General features: G+C 40.0%; 2 protein-coding genes across 5 annotated transcripts in view; one reads left to right on the forward strand and one right to left on the reverse strand.

Annotated features, from left to right (window-relative positions):
- Window positions 1-2350, reverse strand: part of SETD3 (SET domain containing 3, actin N3(tau)-histidine methyltransferase) — a 62140-nt gene extending 59790 nt beyond the window's left edge. The window contains exon 1 of the mRNA XM_063399335.1: window positions 2200-2350. The gene's annotated coding sequence lies outside the window, so the exon portion shown is untranslated. The remainder of the gene's footprint in view (window positions 1-2199) is intronic.
- A 272-nt stretch (window positions 2351-2622) lies between these two features.
- CCNK (cyclin K) lies at window positions 2623-19557 on the forward strand. Of its 4 annotated transcripts, none has more exons than XM_063399336.1 (12): window positions 2623-2775; window positions 3402-3508; window positions 4525-4791; window positions 5804-5885; window positions 6477-6608; window positions 7417-7522; window positions 7661-7718; window positions 9571-9740; window positions 10658-10941; window positions 14975-15008; window positions 16065-16139; window positions 18233-19557. In XM_063399336.1, exons 3-12 carry the CDS (start codon window positions 4595-4597, stop codon window positions 18853-18855), a joined length of 1761 nt encoding a protein of 586 aa, XP_063255406.1. In that variant the 5' UTR covers window positions 2623-2775; window positions 3402-3508; window positions 4525-4594; the 3' UTR covers window positions 18856-19557. The 4 variants fall into 4 exon arrangements, with proteins under 4 accessions (XP_063255406.1, XP_063255407.1, XP_063255409.1 ...); XM_063399338.1 differs by lacking the exon at window positions 2623-2775 and adding an exon at window positions 2858-2989; XM_063399337.1 differs by lacking the exon at window positions 3402-3508 and having other exon boundaries at window positions 2628-2775.
- The last annotated feature ends 54 nt before the right edge of the window (window positions 19558-19611 follow it).

Below are 19611 nucleotides of genomic sequence, written 5' to 3' on the forward strand. Positions count from 1 at the left end.
AAACCCTCATTTTCCTAATTCCTTTAGAGCAGAATTAATTAAAAATCCTTATGTACAGTCTTCATCTGCATGTTCCTAAATAATGTTCTTAATTTAGAAAATACGACCCTCAGTTCATACAATGTAACTCCTAACTGAGAATAAAGCAAGCCACCCTGACCTCAGCCATCAGTATGGGCAGACTTAACAGAACCACCCAGGCTTCCAAAAGCTTAAGACACAGGCACCATGAGGTCTCATGCACTGAGCATTGTGACAGCCTACTAGAAAAGATACAGATACCTTAAGACCTCCAGTACCCTTAAAGTGCCTCTATTTTATTTTCAAAGAGCAACCACTGAAATACTCACTTGGTGAGAACTACACAATTTATCAAAATTCACTACGTAACCAGCACCACTATGATGAAGCATTACATGGATGCAGTAGACAGGTCTAAATAGATTTATTACAATGAAAACATCATCAAGATGTATACTTTTCCATACAGGCAAGCATAATGCAGTCTGTTTTTAATTTCTGTACCATACTGGAATCAGAACTCTATTTCAAGGCACATCCGACTTCAGCAACAGATCAGGCCATCTCTGGAAACAGTGATATACAAATGATTTCACGATTTGTGGCATTTCTTCCCCCAGTAGCCTAAATCTATTTCTCAGCACACAATGTCAAGAATGTGTTTTCGACTGTTCTGCAATATATACTTCAATCCCTGCTAAACATAACCTAAAACTTTATTAAGGCACAAGCCAGCATGCTTGAATCTCTACCATATTAAGTTACTTAATTGAGCAAAAATATCAGGAAGCCACCCCCGCCTTTGAGCCCATCATGTCCTTCCCTCCAACAATTTGTACACTGGCGTACTATTTTATACCAGGAACTTGACAGCGGCCATACAGAATGCCACATTTGTTTATCCACCTATAAAATCTTTATGTTTCACTTGATAGTTATGAGATTACAACTGAAAGCAGAAAACGCTTGTGAGACATTAAGCTAACATTGTAGCAATTTTCAGAGAACAAAGCTGTCACTTGAACAGACAGGTGCCTATATTACATGCTCTTAGAAGGGACGAAGACAATTCACTTTCAGCTTGATCTCAGGAGCAAGCTTAGGCTCCAAGGACAAGTCCATCCAGAAGAGCAGATACCACACTTGGGACAAGAGCAGCTTTGAACTGTGAGAGATAACTTCCAAAAGGAAGAACTGAGCTTGTCCTGACAGCTGAATGTAGGGTAAAAAAAATGCCAAATTCAAAATTTAGGAATTTCCTAAGAACTGAAGGCAAAGCACAGCCTCAGCTCAACCAACTCTATTCAAGAGTTGCTGGGTAAGGAAGAGGAGGAAGGGTTCATGGGATGGGGAGCTCTTGTAGCAATAGAGGAAGGCTGAAACACCAAGGCTGTTTCAGGAGTAACACTCCTGTCAATAAACATTTTAGATTTATTCTAATTTTAACTCCCCCCTCCTTTTTTCCTCCAAAGATGTAACCCCTTTACTAAAGCAGGCTGCAGACGGGGTGAGAAAGAAAAGAAACCAGAGCACTCTTCTCCAGCCAGAGGAGGGCTCTGAGGAGCCACACACCCGCAGAGACGGCCCTGAGCCAGACCCCGAGAGCTGGGGGCATGGGAGGCTCGACGGGAAGTAGGGAGTACTCAAACCTCACATATTAAAAAAATAATTAAAAAAATAATTTTAAATAGGAATTACATCACGAGAAAAGCAATTTTATGCCATTTGCTTTACTCTCGTTTCCATCAGCCTCTCGAGGGGGGATTGGGCAAAGGAAAACGCCAGCGCCGCCGCCTCGCTCACCAGAAACCCGCGTAAGCCGGGCTGGAACGAACCCGACCCACCCACGGCGGAGCCGGGAACGCGCCAGCCCCTCCGACCGAGCAGCGGGAGACGGAAAGGCCGGGGCGAGCCGCGACGGAGGCGGCGGCTCCCAGGGGAAGGAGGCCCGGAGCAGCCCCGCACCGGCCACGCGGGGGAAGGCACGGGCGGCGCGGCCCGCGGAGCGCGCCCCGGGGCGGCGGGAGGGGCTGTCCGGAAAGAGCGGCGTCTCCTGCGGGGAAGGAGGCGGCGGAGCGGGCGAGCCCACGCTGCCCCGAGGGTTCAGAGGAAGGGCCCGTGCCGCGCCGGGGCGAGGGGCTGAGGCAGGGGAGGGGGCCCAGGCAGGCCCCGCCTTACCTCCCGCCAGCGGCCGCTCTGCCTAGCCCGAGGGAGCGGCGCACCCGAGCCCGCGCCGGACGCCGCTGCCCGCGGTGGGGAGGCGGTGGCTCCGCCCGGCCCCGCCCCCTGTGCGCCCCAAGCCGCCATTGGCCGAGCTGCCGCCCGCCGCAAGGCCCCGCCCCTCCGCCCCCGTGGCGGCCAATCCTTCACGGCCGGCCTCGCGAAGGGCACGGCGGCCCTCCATTGGCTGTCATTCAGTCCCTGCTGGCCCGCCTTCAAGTTTCTATTGGTTCGTGAGGTTCGCAATCTTCCCCTTTAGCGTTCCGATTGGTCCGCTCCCAGGGCAGGGCAGCTCGTCGCCCTCCTGCCGCGGCTCAGCGGCCGCCGACGGAGCCGGGATTGGGCGGGCGGCGGAGGTGGCGCCGCCGCTTCCCATTGGCGGGGCCTCCGTCCTCGCGCGCTACGCCTCTGCGACGTGATGACGCAGCGCGCAGCCTGGCCTGGCTCCCAAGATGGCGGCGCGCAGGGCGCGGAGGCCGCGCTGTCGCTGAGAGGCTCCGCGCTCCGCTGCGGCTCCCGCTCCCCGCGAGCCCTGTGAGTGCGCGGGGCCCGCCCGGGCCACCCGCCGGCCCAGCCGCCGCCTGGGAAGGGGGGAAGGGAGCTGGGAGGCCGGGGTGGGGAGCGAGCGCCTCCCCGGGCACTGGTAGCCCCATTTACGGCGGGCGGGCGGGCGGGTGTGAGAAGAGTTGTGCATCCCCGGCCGTTTGCGGCTGCCGGGGCCGAGTCGCGCTCGGCGGGTTCGTCTCAGGTAAGGTATAAAATAGCCGCGATCGAGCTCTGCAACTCTCCTCCGTTTTAATGGGGTGCGTAAAAAGGCAGGGAAAACTTATTATTTCCCGGCATTGAGGTCTGGATTGGGACGTTTGAGATGGTTCATTTAAGATGTTTGCGGGTGATAATTTTCGTTTCTGGTTCCGTATTGGGAAATGCTTACGGCCCTTTATAGAAGCAGATCTTGTCGCTTCAAGCGCTTTTAGTGTTAATTGGTTTTTTAAGCGCTTTAGAAGTTGGAAAGAAAATATCTTGTAAGGAAGAAGGATTGTTATAGTTATAAAAACTAGGACCTTTCTTGTAAATATGATGGGAATGTGTGGTCGTGGCCCGGCGCGCTTTAATTCTGGAAATAGTTTTTAGCAGCTATTTACTTTTTCTTGTGACAGAATTTAGATCTGTCTGTGACCGATACCGCGAGTTGTGAAGGTGATTCCAAAACCACCGTGTGACAAAGACAGTTTCCTTTATTCTGAAAAAGAGAAACTTTTTGAAGGTGAGCGAGGTGCTGATTGCAGGCATCGTTCTGTGGCCGTTCGCGCGATCTTCCTTCCGTTTTCGGAAGGGAAACGTCTCGAAAAGTAATAGCTGATTTTTGAAGAGTTTTAAGTCTGGGTCTTCCTGTGATTGTCTTGCTTAGAGCGAATATATTGCATCATGTGTAATCGCTCTGTTATGCAAACCTTTGCAGGTGACTGCAGTAATCTTTGCATAGTATCTGTAGTTAGTTGAATTGGAGCAAGAGCAGTTTTGTGCCTGAAAGAAATAAAGGCAGCGAGTGTTCATTCTTTAAGCTGAGGCATGGCTGAACGTGTGTCATAACTCGAACAGCAGAAAGGTGCTGGCAGAGCTTTGTGATCTTCATCTATGTACACAAAGTGCTGCTAAATGCTTTGGCAAGTGGAGTGTATTGGAGTGTATTCAGTTGCCTGGTTTGGAGGATGATTTTAGATGCTGCCTTACTCCACAAACTCACATCGGTCATCTTAATCTTGGTATGTGAAAGAACACTGATACTTTTCTTTAAGTAATGCAAGTACAAATCACTTTAGAAAGCTTCTGCCAAATGGTTGCCTCTTGGGCTATCCCTGGGAGGAGGCAGGTGATTAATTGGCCCTTCAGGCTCACCTCACCAGTGCCTTTCGTAGTTACCAACAGTCAGCTAATCCCCCTAACTTTTCAAATCTTTCTGCAGCTATCACTGATTTTTTTTCCTCTGTTTTTATGGACAAAGTAGATGGAAGTTGTTCTAATAGCAGATATTGTTGGAGATGTATTCTTGAAGTTTCCTTATTAAACAGGTAATAGCAAGGATAACGTATGGCATTTTCTTTGTATTGGTTATATATGGGGACGATAAAGGCAAAGTTCTTTATTACTTGTCTTTGAGCACAGGAAAAAGTTCCTTTCAACAGGCAAGGCTAATCACTATTCCTCTTTACTCCTCTGAGCAGGAACTGGAGGGGACAATTCTCTCTATTTTTAAAGAATTCCTTTTTACTTTTCTTCAAGGTCCTGAAGTGACTCTCAGAAGACTTTGTTTTTGAAAATCTAAAAGGCAAAGACAATTCTGTTTTAATAAATGAAGGAGAATAAAGAAAATTCCAGCCCTTCTGTAAACTTGGCAAACCTGGACCATACAAAGCCATGCTGGTACTGGGATAAGAAAGATTTGGCACACACACCATCACAGCTTGAAGGGCTTGATCCAGCTACAGAGGCACGATACCGCAGGGAAGGGGCCAGATTCATATTCGATGTGGGAACACGTTTAGGACTGTATCCTTTAAACTCGTGTTGGTATGGAATGCCTTTTTGAATAGTGAGTTTTCAGAATTAAATGTTCAAGAAATGCGACATGCTCAGCTGTTCAGATGTTTAATTGTTAATCAAAAATATGTTTGTGTTTATGTGCCTTTTGATGGAATGTGTTTTCACATGATTTCTGTCCATTCACTGGATTAACAAGGTTCCAATTTGGTGATAGGGAAGTAAGATGATACAAATTTTCCAATTAAGAGTAACTTCTGTGAGTTATGAACTCGGTGTTTTATTTACTCTATGAATCTACATGACTTCTCAAATTTTGAATTTTTCCCTCAGTTTTCTAGATTGTGCCTTTGAGGCTTTTAACCTCTGCCTTTGCAGTTTTGGTCTTTAGTGGCTGGGTTTTTTTGTTTCATTGGTTTGGAATGTACAAGTTTGTGTTTAAGTTCCCCTGACTATCCCACTCTCTTACAGACAGCCACTCAAATTTCCTGCTTCCTGTATTCCTGTGCTTCCTTTAATTTCCTTAGTTCTTTCTTTGATAAAGCATGGTGAAAACAAAGCTTTTACTTTGCTCAAAGTGAAAAATAGGGAGCATGTTGCCATTTTATTTGCATTTGTAGGTGTGAATAGTAACTTTCCTCCACACCAGCACTTGAATGTGAAGTGATAATTGTTCTGTTCCCTCGTGTACCTGCTGCTGGTTTGACCTTCTGTGAAGCAGGTATGGTGCAACACAGGGGTGACCTTATGTGCATCCTCTTGTAAATACAACCAGGACTTTGCACATTTACAACAAATGCTTTAAATATCAGCTGCATCTGGACCTCATCATAGTATTTACATGGCTTTGAGGGCTTTTGGTGGCTTTTTTTACTCTAAAGCTACTGTTTTACTTGCTGTGTTTTCTAACAGCTGAACAGCCAATTACTTGAAATAAAGGAGATAAAGGAGAATCTGTTGTGCATGTTTGGTTTTAAATTTGTTTTATGTGCTGTTTGAAAGTCCTTAATCTGCACCACAGACATTATGACACTCTAGCAACCGGAATAATTTATTTCCATCGGTTTTATATGTTTCACTCCTTCAAACAGTTCCCAAGATATGTAAGTATTTAGAATATTGATGACTTAATTTAATGATTGCACTGGACAGGGATTATTTGAAATGGTGATTAGTCACTTGGGCACTAATACTGCTGTTCACTACAAAAAGGTGGAAAATTAGCATTTTGTGTTTTAATTATTGCAGCTTAAAATTCATTGTTCTTGCCTGTTCACACATTTTGTGTATGCTCAGAAATGTATTGACATTGTAGTTACAACTTGCTGATATTGTTCTTTAGGAGTAGCAGCTGTAGTGCTCACTGTTCTGTGTTAGCTGAAAGAAAAAAAAGAAGTGTAATAGAGTTTTAAAAGTGCTTGACAGACAACATTGAATCAGGACAAATTGTACTTTGGATTTCTGACTTTGAAATGAAGTTGTATAAAATAGACAGTCCTCCAAATTCTGTATTTTTCCTCTGAGAAAATAAAAGTTTAACACTCTATGAAAATTAGAAATTAGTATGCTCATTAAGTCTTTCCTGGGAGACTTCTACAGAAGTGTTAATGGAATTTGACAGTGCTTTTATAATGCTACACTGTATTGCATATCTACCTGCAGAACATTTCTTGAAAGCACTTCCCTTTTTTTAGGTGACTGGAGCCTGCTGTCTCTTCCTAGCAGGAAAGGTTGAAGAAACACCCAAGAAATGTAAAGACATAATTAAAACAGCTCGTAGCTTGTTAAATGATGTACAGTTTGGGCAGTTTGGAGATGACCCAAAGGTAAAAATGAAATTGATTTCATCCTGTTGTGGTGTAGTGAAGTGGGCACACATTCAATAGAGCATTGACTGATTTTCAGTTGTTCTAAATTAAATTATATGTTCAGCATGCATTTATGGCTCTTTTGGGTAATGTGAGTGGTAGCTGTGAAAGTAATTCTTCCTAATACAAGTAGCTTGGGGAGCTTACTGGAATAATTGTTTTCATTAAAAGTTCATATTTTGTTTCATGTAAATTCTGATATTATTTTGCAAATTGAAGGAAATTTCAAAGCATAAGCAAATTCCAGCCAGAGCAAGAAATATTACCAAGACAAAAATCATAATTCATCTGAAAGGGATTTTAGGAAGCAATTATTAGTGAATCTTAAATAAGAGAACTAGATCTCAAAAGCTTAAAAGTATTGAAAAGTTTTTTGTTTACAGTATTGACTTAGCAAAACTATGCTTGTCTTAAAAATTGTTTATTTTAAATAGCAGAAGGACTTGAAACTTTTGGGGGAAAGGTGGTAGAGCTTATATTTTTGTTGTGATTTTGTATCTGGGAATTTCATACTGTGTCTGGTTCAGTTCATTCCTCTGCAGAGTAATAGGGATTTTAAACACCACATCTACTGTCCTTACTCAAATAAATGTGAAAAAAAGATATCTGAGTTTAAAATATAATATTATAAGTTGGAGAGCTTTCTGTTCTCCTTGGAGACAAACATGGCTGCCTGCAGGTGCTGTGTAGTCATGCTCTATACTAGCATAAAGTATTTTTTGAATGAAAGAAGGAATAATACTGTGGTTACCTTGTGACTCTATAGGAAGAAGTGATGGTACTTGAAAGAATCTTACTACAAACAATAAAGTTTGATTTGCAAGTGGAGCATCCATACCAATTTCTTCTCAAGTATGCCAAACAACTCAAAGGTAAATTCTTGCAGGGTGAGCAAGTAATGCCTGTTATTGATTTCCAGAACTTAATATATTAACAGTGCAAGAATATTATACTTCCAACTGTTTATCCCTGCTAATTTTATGTCCTGTTTTTTTCTGATGGTTTTTCAGGAGACAAAAATAAAATTCAAAAACTGGTTCAAATGGCATGGACATTTGTCAATGACAGGTAAGATACACCTAGGAAACATTCTGAAAGTGAAATAGTTACTGTTGCTTACTTTGTTCTGCTATTGGATATTTTTTTGACAAAAATTTGATTTTTTTTTTCTGCTTGTTACATGTTTTCTTGGTGGTGTTCCTCACTTTTTCTTTCCATTTTTACCATGATAGTTCCAGTGAACACGAAATCTGGAATGAGTGTGAAGTAGACTAGTAAGACCTCTGCAGTGTTGTGGTACTAATTTAGTGCTGCCTTAAAAAGAAACTTATTGTTGCAAAGGGCCAAACCAAATTCTAAATCTTAAATCTCCAGGCTACAAACCAGCTTCTTGCCAAATTTGTGATATATAGTACATTCTAAAAAAATTAAGTCACTTCTCAATTCCATCGTGTTCCTCAATATATTTTAATGTGATATTTTGGTAATAGTGAAGTAGCCATTAAATTCATTGAGGAATGCAGTTTTTGGCACTGGATTTACTGGATTTAGTTTCTTGAATAATGAACTTGTAAGAATCACATCAATTAGTGGGAGTGCATGTAAAAGCTCTTCTCATGTGGTATTGAAAAAAAATCCAAAACAACTTGACACACTTCAGTCTTGTTCTACAGAGCTGGGCAAGTTAATTCATTAAGGACTTAAATATTACTTTTTATTTCCGTGGCAAACTCTTAAGAAAATGTGGCAAACTCTTAAGAAAATGTGTAAGTGGTCTGACTGTCCAGAAATTGTGAATACATAGCTTTCAGTCATGCCTACAGTACATCATAAAAGGAGATGCATTTTTAATCATATGCCTGATTTGAATTAGCCCTGTGTGAGTTCAGATTCTGTAGATACCACCTAAACTCTCCAAATTAATTTGACCAAAATTAATGTGGATCTCAAGAGATATTTACTTCAACTGCTGCTAGTCTTGCAGGTGATGATCTTACAGGTAGAACAAAATTATGGCATGACTGTCACTGTTAAGTCTGTCAAACTACTGTAATTTATCTATCACAGTTCGGACACCATTGTGTCCAATTCCAACACTTGGAATTAGATAGTGTTTAATATTTAAAAGAACCTTACAATTAAAATGCACTTCAGGAAAACACTTGCATGACATTGGAGGGGTTGTTTCAAATCATGCATAATAATTATCTCTGTTCTGAAGAGGTTATATTGTGCTTACTTAATAAGCATCATATTACCATATTAGAAGTTTACTTTGTAGGATCGTGGGAAAACAATTCTATGCTTTGCACTACAGGCCTTTCGAATAGGGGGTTCTGTTCTTATACAGCCACAGTGAATTCATGGAAATTCAGCTGGTTGGCTGGATTTAAAATTCTGCAAGCAGATTATAGTTACAGAATCTGTGGAGAAAAGAGAGAAAAAATATTTCATAATTTAAAATTGATATCAGGAAATAGAAACTGATTATGACAAACTTAGTTCATATCAATCATACCAATAACATAAATTATTTTAGCATTAGCTTTAACAAAGATTTTTCAAGAGATAACCTTTTATATGTTGATCCAATACTTGCGTTGCACTTGACAAGTTTCTTTACAAGTTCATATTGACTGTTCTGTGGGGTTTGGGGGTTTTTTTAAGTATTTGTTTACATTTTACTGACAGACATTTGGAAGCTCTAAAATCTGATTTGGGATCTTATTTCATGACAGTGGTAGTCCAGAAATAGTTTTGTTTTTAAACTCTTGTGTTTAACAAGGCTCTTAATTAAAATTGCCTGAGAAGTTAGAATTGTGGTGGGATTTTATAGCCTGTTAATGTAGCTTCTGTACATTAAAGTCACTTGGACAATCAGGACAAATCTCCAGGGTTTTTGGTTTATTCTCTGTTGCAGTCTCTGCACTACCCTGTCCCTGCAGTGGGAGCCTGAGATCATAGCTGTTGCAGTCATGTACTTGGCAGGCCGTTTGTGTAAGTTTGAGATACAGGAGTGGACATCAAAACCCATGTACAGACGGTGGTGGGAGCAGTTTGTCCAAGATGTTCCTGTTGATGTTTTGGAAGGTATGGAAAAGGTTTCCCACAACATTTCTTGTAACTGTGTAGCCTAGGTCATAATGAAATGCAAATAGCTTTTTGTCTAGGTTTCAGTCAAAATAATCTTATGTTGAGTACGTAACTCAGGTCATACGTGGTATGCCTTAATCAGGTTTTAAATTGAAATGGATTATCTTAGAAGTATATTTAATCACTGTGATTAATATTTTGTTCACTATTTGCTTTACAGTTTGTTTCATTTATAACATATCTAATTAGCCTGAATGTCATGGTGTGTTTTCTATTTTTTTAATGATTATCTACTCCCCATTTTAAATAAGTGGTTCTACAAACACTGGAACTAATGGAGCCTGATTTCCAGTGGTTTTCCCATTGATAATTGGTGTCTTTCACCAAATTATGCTAGGATAGAGGGAGTTTTGTGATGTATCATGAATGATGAACAGACTATGGGTGACCTTTAGCTCCTAACGTGTTGGAGGAAGAATTTAGTACCAGTCCTTTGCTTAATTTCCTAAAATTTTTTTGACTGGCCTAACTAGACATGTATGTTTTAACACATAATCTTTTTCCACTTGCTTTTTTGCTGTATTACTGATCTATGAGCGTGGTTACCCGGCTCTCTAGGCACACAGTAATGGCAAACAGTGTATTATTAGCAAGATACTGTGTTCTTCTTATGAAAGGTGTGCATATACATGTATATGTTGCTGAAGATAGGCAGAAGAAACTCAGAAATGCAAGTGTAAGTTGAAAATTAATCTACTTTTTAAAAGTTATTTTATTCATTATAATGATAATATTTGCAATAAATTTTTCCGAAGTTGACATCCAGTAAAAATCAGAGTTGATAATTGTTTTAAATATACCCTTGTACATTGTAAGGTTGTAATACTTTGGTATTTTCTTTCTTTATTATTAAGATATCTGTCATCAGATCCTGGATCTGTACTCACAGGGAAAACAGCAAATGCCTCATCATACTCCTCATCAGTTGCAGCAGCCACCATCTCTTCAATCTACACCCCAGGCACCCACGGTACAGCAGGCACAGCAATCCCAGAGCTCAGAGCAGTCCCAGACACAGCAACAAAAAGAGTCGCAGCAGTCAGCACAGCAACAGCAGCAGCAGCAGCAAACACAAGCACAGCAATCTAAAAAGCCCTCTCCTCAGTCAAGTCCTCCTAGACAAATTAAAAGACCAGCAGTAAGTTGAACTTTAACTTGCAATTTATTTTCAGGTTGATCTGATGCCCATTTGATTTAATGATGCCCATTTAATTTAAGCAGACTTGTGTTTGCTTTAAGAATGAGCCTTGTAATTAATTTTATGTAGTTGATTTTCCTTGGTTATGTGGCGACTTTGTTAATGCAGAACAGCCTTTACACTTCTGGCATGTGACATTCTTATTCCACTTGAGCCAAAAGCCATGGAGAGGCTTTGAAGTCAAGATGAGCTATTCAGGTTGTCAGTGTTTGTGGTTCTGGGCTATCAAACTTCATTGTTTTCTCTATTAAGCAGGTTTAATTTAAGGAGGGTTTCTTGTGCCTGGCCTGAATGTGAAATATGCACAATGAGAGATGTGCACAATGCTGATGAAGGCATTATTTGATTCTTTGATTACTGATATTAAGAGAATAGTGACTTCTAAAGTTATGTCAAAATTCCTGAAAAAAAAAAAGCTTTTAAAATAATCCTTTAACAGTAGTAGCCTATAAATCATACTTTAGAGGCTCACTTTGTCCATAATATCACATCATAATTGAAAATAAGAAGCTGCATTAGCACTTGGATAGTGTCACAAGTACTCTGAGCGCTTTTCAACAGCCATCGAGTTCAAATGAAGCTTTCAGATTTTAATCTATACTTTTGTGGGGTTTTTTTTTTCACTTGTAAGTTTAAGAAAAGTGTTACCCAAGTCTTATTCCATGTGTACTTAGCAAGAGGAGTTTTTTCAAAAGTACAGGCTTTAGAATAAATCCATTTAGGATGTAAATTTTGTTCTAACTTTTGCTGTAATTTATAATTAATACATGCCCAAACTAGGGAACAGACACATCAGGGAAAAAAAAACTAAAACAACAAACTAAAAAAACCAAACCAAAAACTAGGAGTAAGCAGCAAATATTGGAATGAAATGGAATTGGAAGAGTGAAGCATCCTCTGATGGCAGACTCCCAAAAAAGACAAAAATGTAACTCTGTAAAACCTTGGTCTTCTAAGTGCAGGATAGAGCTTACTACAGGAAAAGACCTGCACTGGAATTTTTAGTTGTTGCACTTTAGCATTGTTCAGGATAGAAAAGTGATAATATTATTAATTAGTTTGAAAAGCATGAGAGTTCTTTATAGGTATTATGTATTTCTTCTCATACTTCTTATGCCATCAGCACAAATTCTGCTTGAGTTGTCAGACCTCTAGGATCTCTTACTAGTTTTCTTCAAAAAATGCCTGGGACAGTTTGGCACATCAGAAACTGTTAATAACAATTTTGGTTTTTCCTAAGTGTGCCATCTAAGTTGTTACAAATGCTTGTTCATCCCTGTAAAGGATCTGCCATTTCAGTACTACTGATTTTGCCCTATCCCATAGGTTAATGAAATATCTCATGGAAAAAAGTGATGCTTTTGCATGAATCCTATCTGTTGTTCTTGAACAGTCAGCTCTGGTCAAGCCATCAGTGAAACTTACCTTTCCTGAAATTAGTTAGAGGTCCATCACCTAATAATCAAGGAAAAAAGTAGTAGATATACTGTAAGCAGCCACAACAAATAAAAAGCAAAGGGTGACTCAAAGGAGTTTAGTAGGAATGCAGCACAAGCAGCATGAATTTGAGAACAGTAAATGTGGTGATCCAAAATTGTTTTTTATCCAGAAAGCAGTCTGGGAGAACAAGATGTGTGGTGTTTGAAAGAGTCACTTGGTGCTTCTAAAATGTTGTTGAGTTAGACGTCCCACAAACCTTACTTAAAATCTTTGCCTGCTTCTATAAATAGGGCTTTGCATGACTTCTCCTTTGATTTGTGCAGAACAGAAATACACTTTGTTCTTGGAGGCCAGAATTTCAATTTACATGAACTCTTATAACCCCCATTACCTTCTACTGAGTCAGGATGCTTTCAAGCAGCTGAGGTATTGGCCATGACTTACAGAGCCATATCAGATGTCTAAAGCATCTGCACATCCTGTACATCTCCAGTGGTGAAAAGTGCTCGAATTTTCAGTTGATTTCGCTAAAAATATACTGGTGAATCATTCGATGTGAATAGTATTTTCATAGTATTTAATTTCATTTTCATTAAACTAGAAATTGTTAGGGGCAACAATTTTGTTGCTCAGAGAAACAGCAGTAAAGGAACAGTTCCATTGTATAGATTCAGCTGAGGGTATTAAATACCCATCAGCATGACAGTAGATAATATTGATAATTTATTATTATTTATTATGACCCTCAGGTGTTCTAGCTGGGGCAGTACAAACTACAGTGCAGTAGAATGACCACATGAATGCTCATCTCTATTTTAGCAGCTGCTGTTACTAGAGAACTGTTGGTGCTTGTTTCTTTTTCTTTTCTTTAGCATAAATGCAGTTTAAATCGCTTCTTGTTTTTTCTGTCATGAGCTATTGTGCTCCAGTTTCTTCTTCTACTGTAATGGTGTACCTTGATGTTGTTTTTTGAATATTTCTCCATATTAACAAGCGCACAGTAATTGAGTAGCTTGTCACCTGAAGTGATCAACTGATTTCACAAAATGAGTGATTTTTTGGAAAAGATCCAACTAGTAGTGATTTGCGTCTATTTGAAAGTGCAGGGGGAGCTGATGCAGTTTTACAGTCATGGAATTTAGTGCTAGAAAGTCAAGAAAAGACCATCCAAGTAAAATGAAGGCAGCAGAGGAGTCCATGAGAGTCACTAAGAAAAAAGTGTGTGTGTTTGAAATGGTAAGATATTGTCCTTAAAAAGCAGGAAAGCAGCTGGAAGGTGTCTGGAAAATTGAAATTACTATCATAGGAACATAAGAATGAGGTTGCCTCAAGCAGGCAAAAATAAGACTGCAAAAATTTTGACAATACTCAGAATTAAGGAAAAGTAGTGTTCAAGCTGGATTGAAGTGTGTGGCCATTCTTGCTGTGGAAAGTGAAATGAAGGAAACAGAGGAACAGTTTATGCAGCTAAAGCTACTAGAGATAAACAATCTCTAAAAAACATTTTCATTGAAAAGACAGAGAAGCTATACTGTACCCTTCTGACCTTCATCATTCATTCTAAATACAGTTAAATTCTAAAATATCAGTTAAGTTCTCTGCTTTTCTCAGAAATCATCTAGTAGTCATCTCAGTGGGACCATGTAATATGGGAAGATTTTTTTATTCCCTTATCCATGGTTGTTCAAAAAACCTACAACAAAACAACAACCAACAAAACAAGAAAAAACTCAGCCAGAAAATTGTGATTGGAAGGATGATGTGAGGGTTTGTGGGTTTTGTTCAGAGTGAATACATTTTTTTCCTGGCGTAACATTTGGATTTTATACAATTCTTTCCATCTGAAGGCTTCTGAAATGTTTTATGCTGTGCAACACTTTCACTGCCCTCCTGTGCTTATAAATAAAGCATAAGAGCCTGAAGTGATTTTGGCAAAGGTTGAGTGACAGGTCAAAGCAGAATCAGGAACAGAGGCCAAGCCTCTTGTTTTCAGCTCAGTGAGCAGCGAACCGGACCATGACGTGTGTGCAGTGGATGATAAATACATTAAATGAGATGTACTACTCAACAGTGGGAACAGCAGGAAATGCTGCATATAAAATACCTGCTATTTTCCCAGCCTTTTCACTCTGCTAGTTAAGCTGGGCTTTCCCAGTGTGATTTGACTTTGTTCAGTGCTTGTCTTGCATTTGTGGTAAGAAACAATAGAAGCATTTAGGTTGGAAGAGATCTTAAAGGTCATCAACTCCAATCATTAATGCAGCACTGTCAGCCCCTAAGCCATGTCCCCAAGTGCCACATGTACACATCTTTTGAATACCTACAGGGATGGTGATTGAACCACTTCTGTGGGCAGCCTGTTCCAATGCCTGACCACCCTTTCCATGAAGAAATTTTACCTCATATCCAATCTAGATCTCCCTTGGCACAACTTGAGGCCAATTCTTCTTGTCCTGTGACTTGTTACCTGGGAGAAGAGACTGACTGCAATGGTCTTATCTTTATCTTTTTTTTTTTTTCTTTTTTGAAACAGGCTGTATCTCCAAAAGAAGAAACAAAGGCAGCAGGTAAATATTAATATTCTGTTCATGTTGTTTCCATTTTACTGCTTAAACCAGAATAAGTAATTTGCTGACATGCACTTAGTTTGTTTGCTTACAGGCTTGGCATTTCTAAACTATTTTGATCCCGATAATGTACCTTAAATATATACTACAACTGTTTTTAAAATGTCCCTTACTACAAATCTTGAAACAAATTCAGTATGACTATGCCCAAAGAGTCCCTTGATAGAGTCTATCCAGCAGGAGTCATGCTAAACTAGTCAACTCTCAGTGTATAGCTCCATGCATCATTTGTGAGTAGTTCCTCAGCAAGCTGTGAGGCCTTGAAGTGACTGTCATTAAATAGCTGTGGTCATTAAATAGTAAGTGGTTGGTAATCAGTGATGTTTGTAATTGGTTGTTGGCATGGCTGCTACTACAAGACATTTTGTGTCAATAGATAGTGTAGCAAAAGAAATGTAGACACACTGCAGTGGTCATACCTGGTTCTTTTGTTTGTTTGGGGGTTTCTCTTCATTTTGCTGGTTTGGAAAAAATGTAGTTCAGGATAGCAAGAATGTACTTCCTAAGGAAGTCTGGCACTTACTCCCCTGTAGCTCTGCAGGTAGATTCCAGACAGCTGTCTCTTCTCCCTCCTCTCTTCTATCCAATTGCTATTTTATTTGGTTTCTGACACACATTTCCCTAGCAGAGCACAGGTCAGCTTCTTCTGAGAGCTGTTCCAATTAATTACAAGCTGAAGTTTTGGGCTAGAAAACATATACTTGCTCATCTTTACTTTTGTGCTGTTACTGGTGCAGTTTGTCTCTAGTTACAAAGTCATTTGAACCTGTAGGCATACATTCTTTTGGAAGACTTGTATGTAATACTTGATGCCACTTTATTTATACAAAGGTGTTGATTTTAATTTTCTGTATTAAACATACCTAGTAAATAGGATTTCCACTGTACTTTTGCGTAGTGTAATGTGATGTGATAATCATTAGCATGAGACCAGAGTTGGAATTTGGAAAATATTGCAGAGCAATAACCAATCACAAACTGACAAATGTTTTTTAGAACCACCGCCGCCATCTAAAATTCCTAAAATTGAAACTTCACATCCACCAATACCTCCTGCACATCCACCTCCAGGTAAGCTTTTATTTTCTTAAACACATTTACTCTTCTTATTAACTTCCTTGCTTTTCATCCGAGTGGTGGTAGGTAATGGTGTGGGGGCAGGGGTTTGTTTCCTTGATTAATCGGCTTGACAAGTAAAAATACAAGTTTGATAAGCTCTAGAGGGGATTTCATCATAGTAGCACAGGCTTTCCCAGACAGAAGTAAAAAACTTACGATAGAAACAAGACTATACTAGGTGGATAAAAGCAAAACAAAGCTGCGACAGTTAAAGGCCTAGAAGACTAAAACTAATTGTTAATAGCAGGCTAAAAGGGACTTCTTGATCTCAAAAGGATGGTAGATGCCATATTAGATTATTAGAGCAGCTTTTGGCTCTTCTATAGAAGTTTTCCATGTTGTATCTGTCGTACAGGAATTCTGCAGGTGTGCAACTTCCAAACAACAAGGGGGATCCTTTCTTTGCTGTACCTCAGAAGAGGACTTCTATCTGCCAGAGAACATTAATATTGCACACATGCCGTGTTTGCAAAAACTGCACTGTTGCAAAAATGTGCTTTGAGCATCTTGATGCATTAGCTGTCTTCCAGTGACCCTTAAATATGACATGTGAATATGGTCTGTGAATAAATATTTCACAGACCATGGTCCATAATGCAACTGTAAGATGACAGCTTCTAACAGGGAGCTAGAAGAGAGAAAAGTACTGCCCTGAAATACAGTAGGGCAATTTTTCTAATTTATTAAAATGTAATTAAGAATGAAGTTTTTCTAAATGCCATGCTCATTATACCTTCAGTTGTTAAGTCTTGAATGCACATCTTGCATTTTGAAAATGGGCAAATGAGGAAATTGTCTGCTGCAATTTAGGAGCTAGAAGTCACTGAAATCATGAGTACCACAGCCAGCATGTCCACCTTGTGTGATTTAATTATGTGGCTTTCCTAGGGGCAGTTTTGCTTCTAAAACCCTACTTAGGCAGGTAATGGATTTATTTCCCTTGTTACCTGAAATTTTCCTCTTTGTTTATACAAGGATGCAATTATACAAGCACTGAAACATCAAAATAAAGGGCAGCTCTGTGGAAAAGTCGGGTGAAAATCAAGACTGCATCTTGACCAAGTGAACTAGGAGGAGGATTTATCTCAAATTCTATTTCCAGTGACAGTGTAGTATGCCACTAGAAATGACTGCCCTGTTTCTAAATAGCTTTTCTTACTGAACAATGTTGTATATGCTTATATATACAAGCAAGATGAATGTCAAGATGTCCCTTGGTTTTTTTGTTGGTCATTTTAATAATCTCTCTGACCATACAGAGAGGTTGCTATTAGGTTAGTCATCCTAGTGGTATTACTTTATAATATTTCATTAAGAGGGGAAAACAAACAATTCTTATTTAAAGAGAAGACAGCTTAAAGCATGTTCTTTCCAGAAGTGGTTAAATATTATTCTGTAAAATGCTGACCTTTTTATGAACTTCTCCAGAGTGTCAGGTAGTGAGTTCACTGAAATTAATCAGTGGGACAAAGCTGATCAGATTTGATGTCCTTCTTACTTACCCTTTGTTTTTCTTTTTCTTTGGTAAACAGGTTTAGAACTGAGTGTTAAAGACTTGAGACTTTGGCCTGTGTTCTCAAATAATGTTTCTCAATATGGGAGGCAGGTGAAGTGCAGAGAGTAATCCCAGGCCACCTCCTGGACTACCAAAGAGGTAGAAAGGAGGCCTGGACTAAAGAAGGTAGAAGCACAGGACTAAAGATCTTTGGTATTGTGAATATTGTGACTTTTTAAATCCACCAGTTGTGATTCCATCCATCCAGTCTGTTAATTCTGCTGATTGTACAATATTTAAATTATAAAAAATAGTACTAAGAAAGATGAATTTAACTTTTAGAATGGGAAAAGCTGACCCTGAAGCTTTGATAGGCAGCTTAGTTGGTTTTTAGTGACCTGAGAAGGTCTGCATGGATGCCATGTGGCATTCAGAGACTTGGAGAATTGAGCTCTCTTTTGCTAATTTAACTGGACGAAAAATATGAGGTATTCAGAAGCTGTTCTTGCCACTATACTTCAAAAAAAATAAATCAAATTTTCTTTTCCAGAGCGTAAGCCTCCTTTGACAACAGCAGTTTCAATGGGAGAACCAGAGCAATCTACTACCGTGGACTCAGTAGATATGCCAAAGGTCCAGATTCCTCCCCCTGCTCATCCCGCCCCAGTACATCAACCTCCACCTCTGCCACATCGTCCCCCACCCCCACCCCCCACCAGTTACATTACAGGGATGTCTACTACAAATTCTTACATGTCAGGGGAGGGCTATCAGAGTCTGCAGTCCATGATGAAGACAGAAGGACCGACATACGGAGCTTTACCACCGGCCTATGGACCACCGGCTCACCTGCCATACCATCCTCATGTCTACCCTCCCAACCCTCCTCCACCGGTTCCACCTCCACCCCCTGCCTCCTTCCCCCCACCCAACATTCCACCTCCCACTCCTGGATATCCTCCTCCGCCTACATACAACCCCAATTTCCCGCCTCCGAGACTGCCTCCAACCCATGCAGTACCACCTCATCCACCTCCGGGGCTGGGAATGCCCCCAGCCAGTTACCCCCCTCCTACTGTTCCCCCAGGTGGACAGCCACCTGTCCCCCCTCCGATCCCACCACCTGGTATGCCACCTGTAGCAGGACTTGGACGTGCTACATGGATGAGATAGCATGAGGTAATTTGCACGATATACCTTTATGTTGATTAGGCAGGAGTAGATAGCCAAAACCGACATTGTAAAGATGAAGAGGAGGGTAATCTGTATAATTTAGATGAAGAAATGAGATAAAATGAAAATTTAGCTGATCTGTTTGCAGTATGGTTTATGGTGAGTTATATAGGCTTCTAGATTTTAATCAGCTTTGCAGTATCTATTCTAACTTTATACATTTGACTTAAGTTTAAATTGTCTTGACTTATTCCAGCACTGGATTACTTTGTACTAGCAAAACCAGCCATATTGGCTCAATTATATCAGTAAGAAGAAAATTTCCTTCTAGAAATCAGTGCCTATTTTTAAGTATCAAAATAGCCAGATACTATGATATTTGATCTATAATAAAAAACTTCATTTTTAATAGTAAGTAAAACAACATGATGTCAAGCATAAAAGCTGCTTTATTTAAGAGAGATTCTGAATGCTAGCTGACTGGAATAATTTTGAGGTGTTTGCCTTGCTGATAGTTTTGGTTTGGAATGTACTGGTATCTTAAAATATTGTATGTTTACACCTATTTGCAAATTCCTGTACATAATATATATATTTTCTAAGTGTGAAAGTCTGAATGTAACAGCCTACTGTGATGTACATCATAGTTATAAATGGGACTACTTTGTTCACTCTACCCAAATAAAATTGGTTCTGAATTTAGTGGATTTGCAGGTTTTTCATGTTAGTTCAGAGGTCATAACTATGGGTACTCCA

This window comes from Prinia subflava, chromosome 5 (assembly GCF_021018805.1).
Source record: "Prinia subflava isolate CZ2003 ecotype Zambia chromosome 5, Cam_Psub_1.2, whole genome shotgun sequence".
Taxonomy (NCBI): Eukaryota; Metazoa; Chordata; class Aves; order Passeriformes; family Cisticolidae; genus Prinia; species Prinia subflava.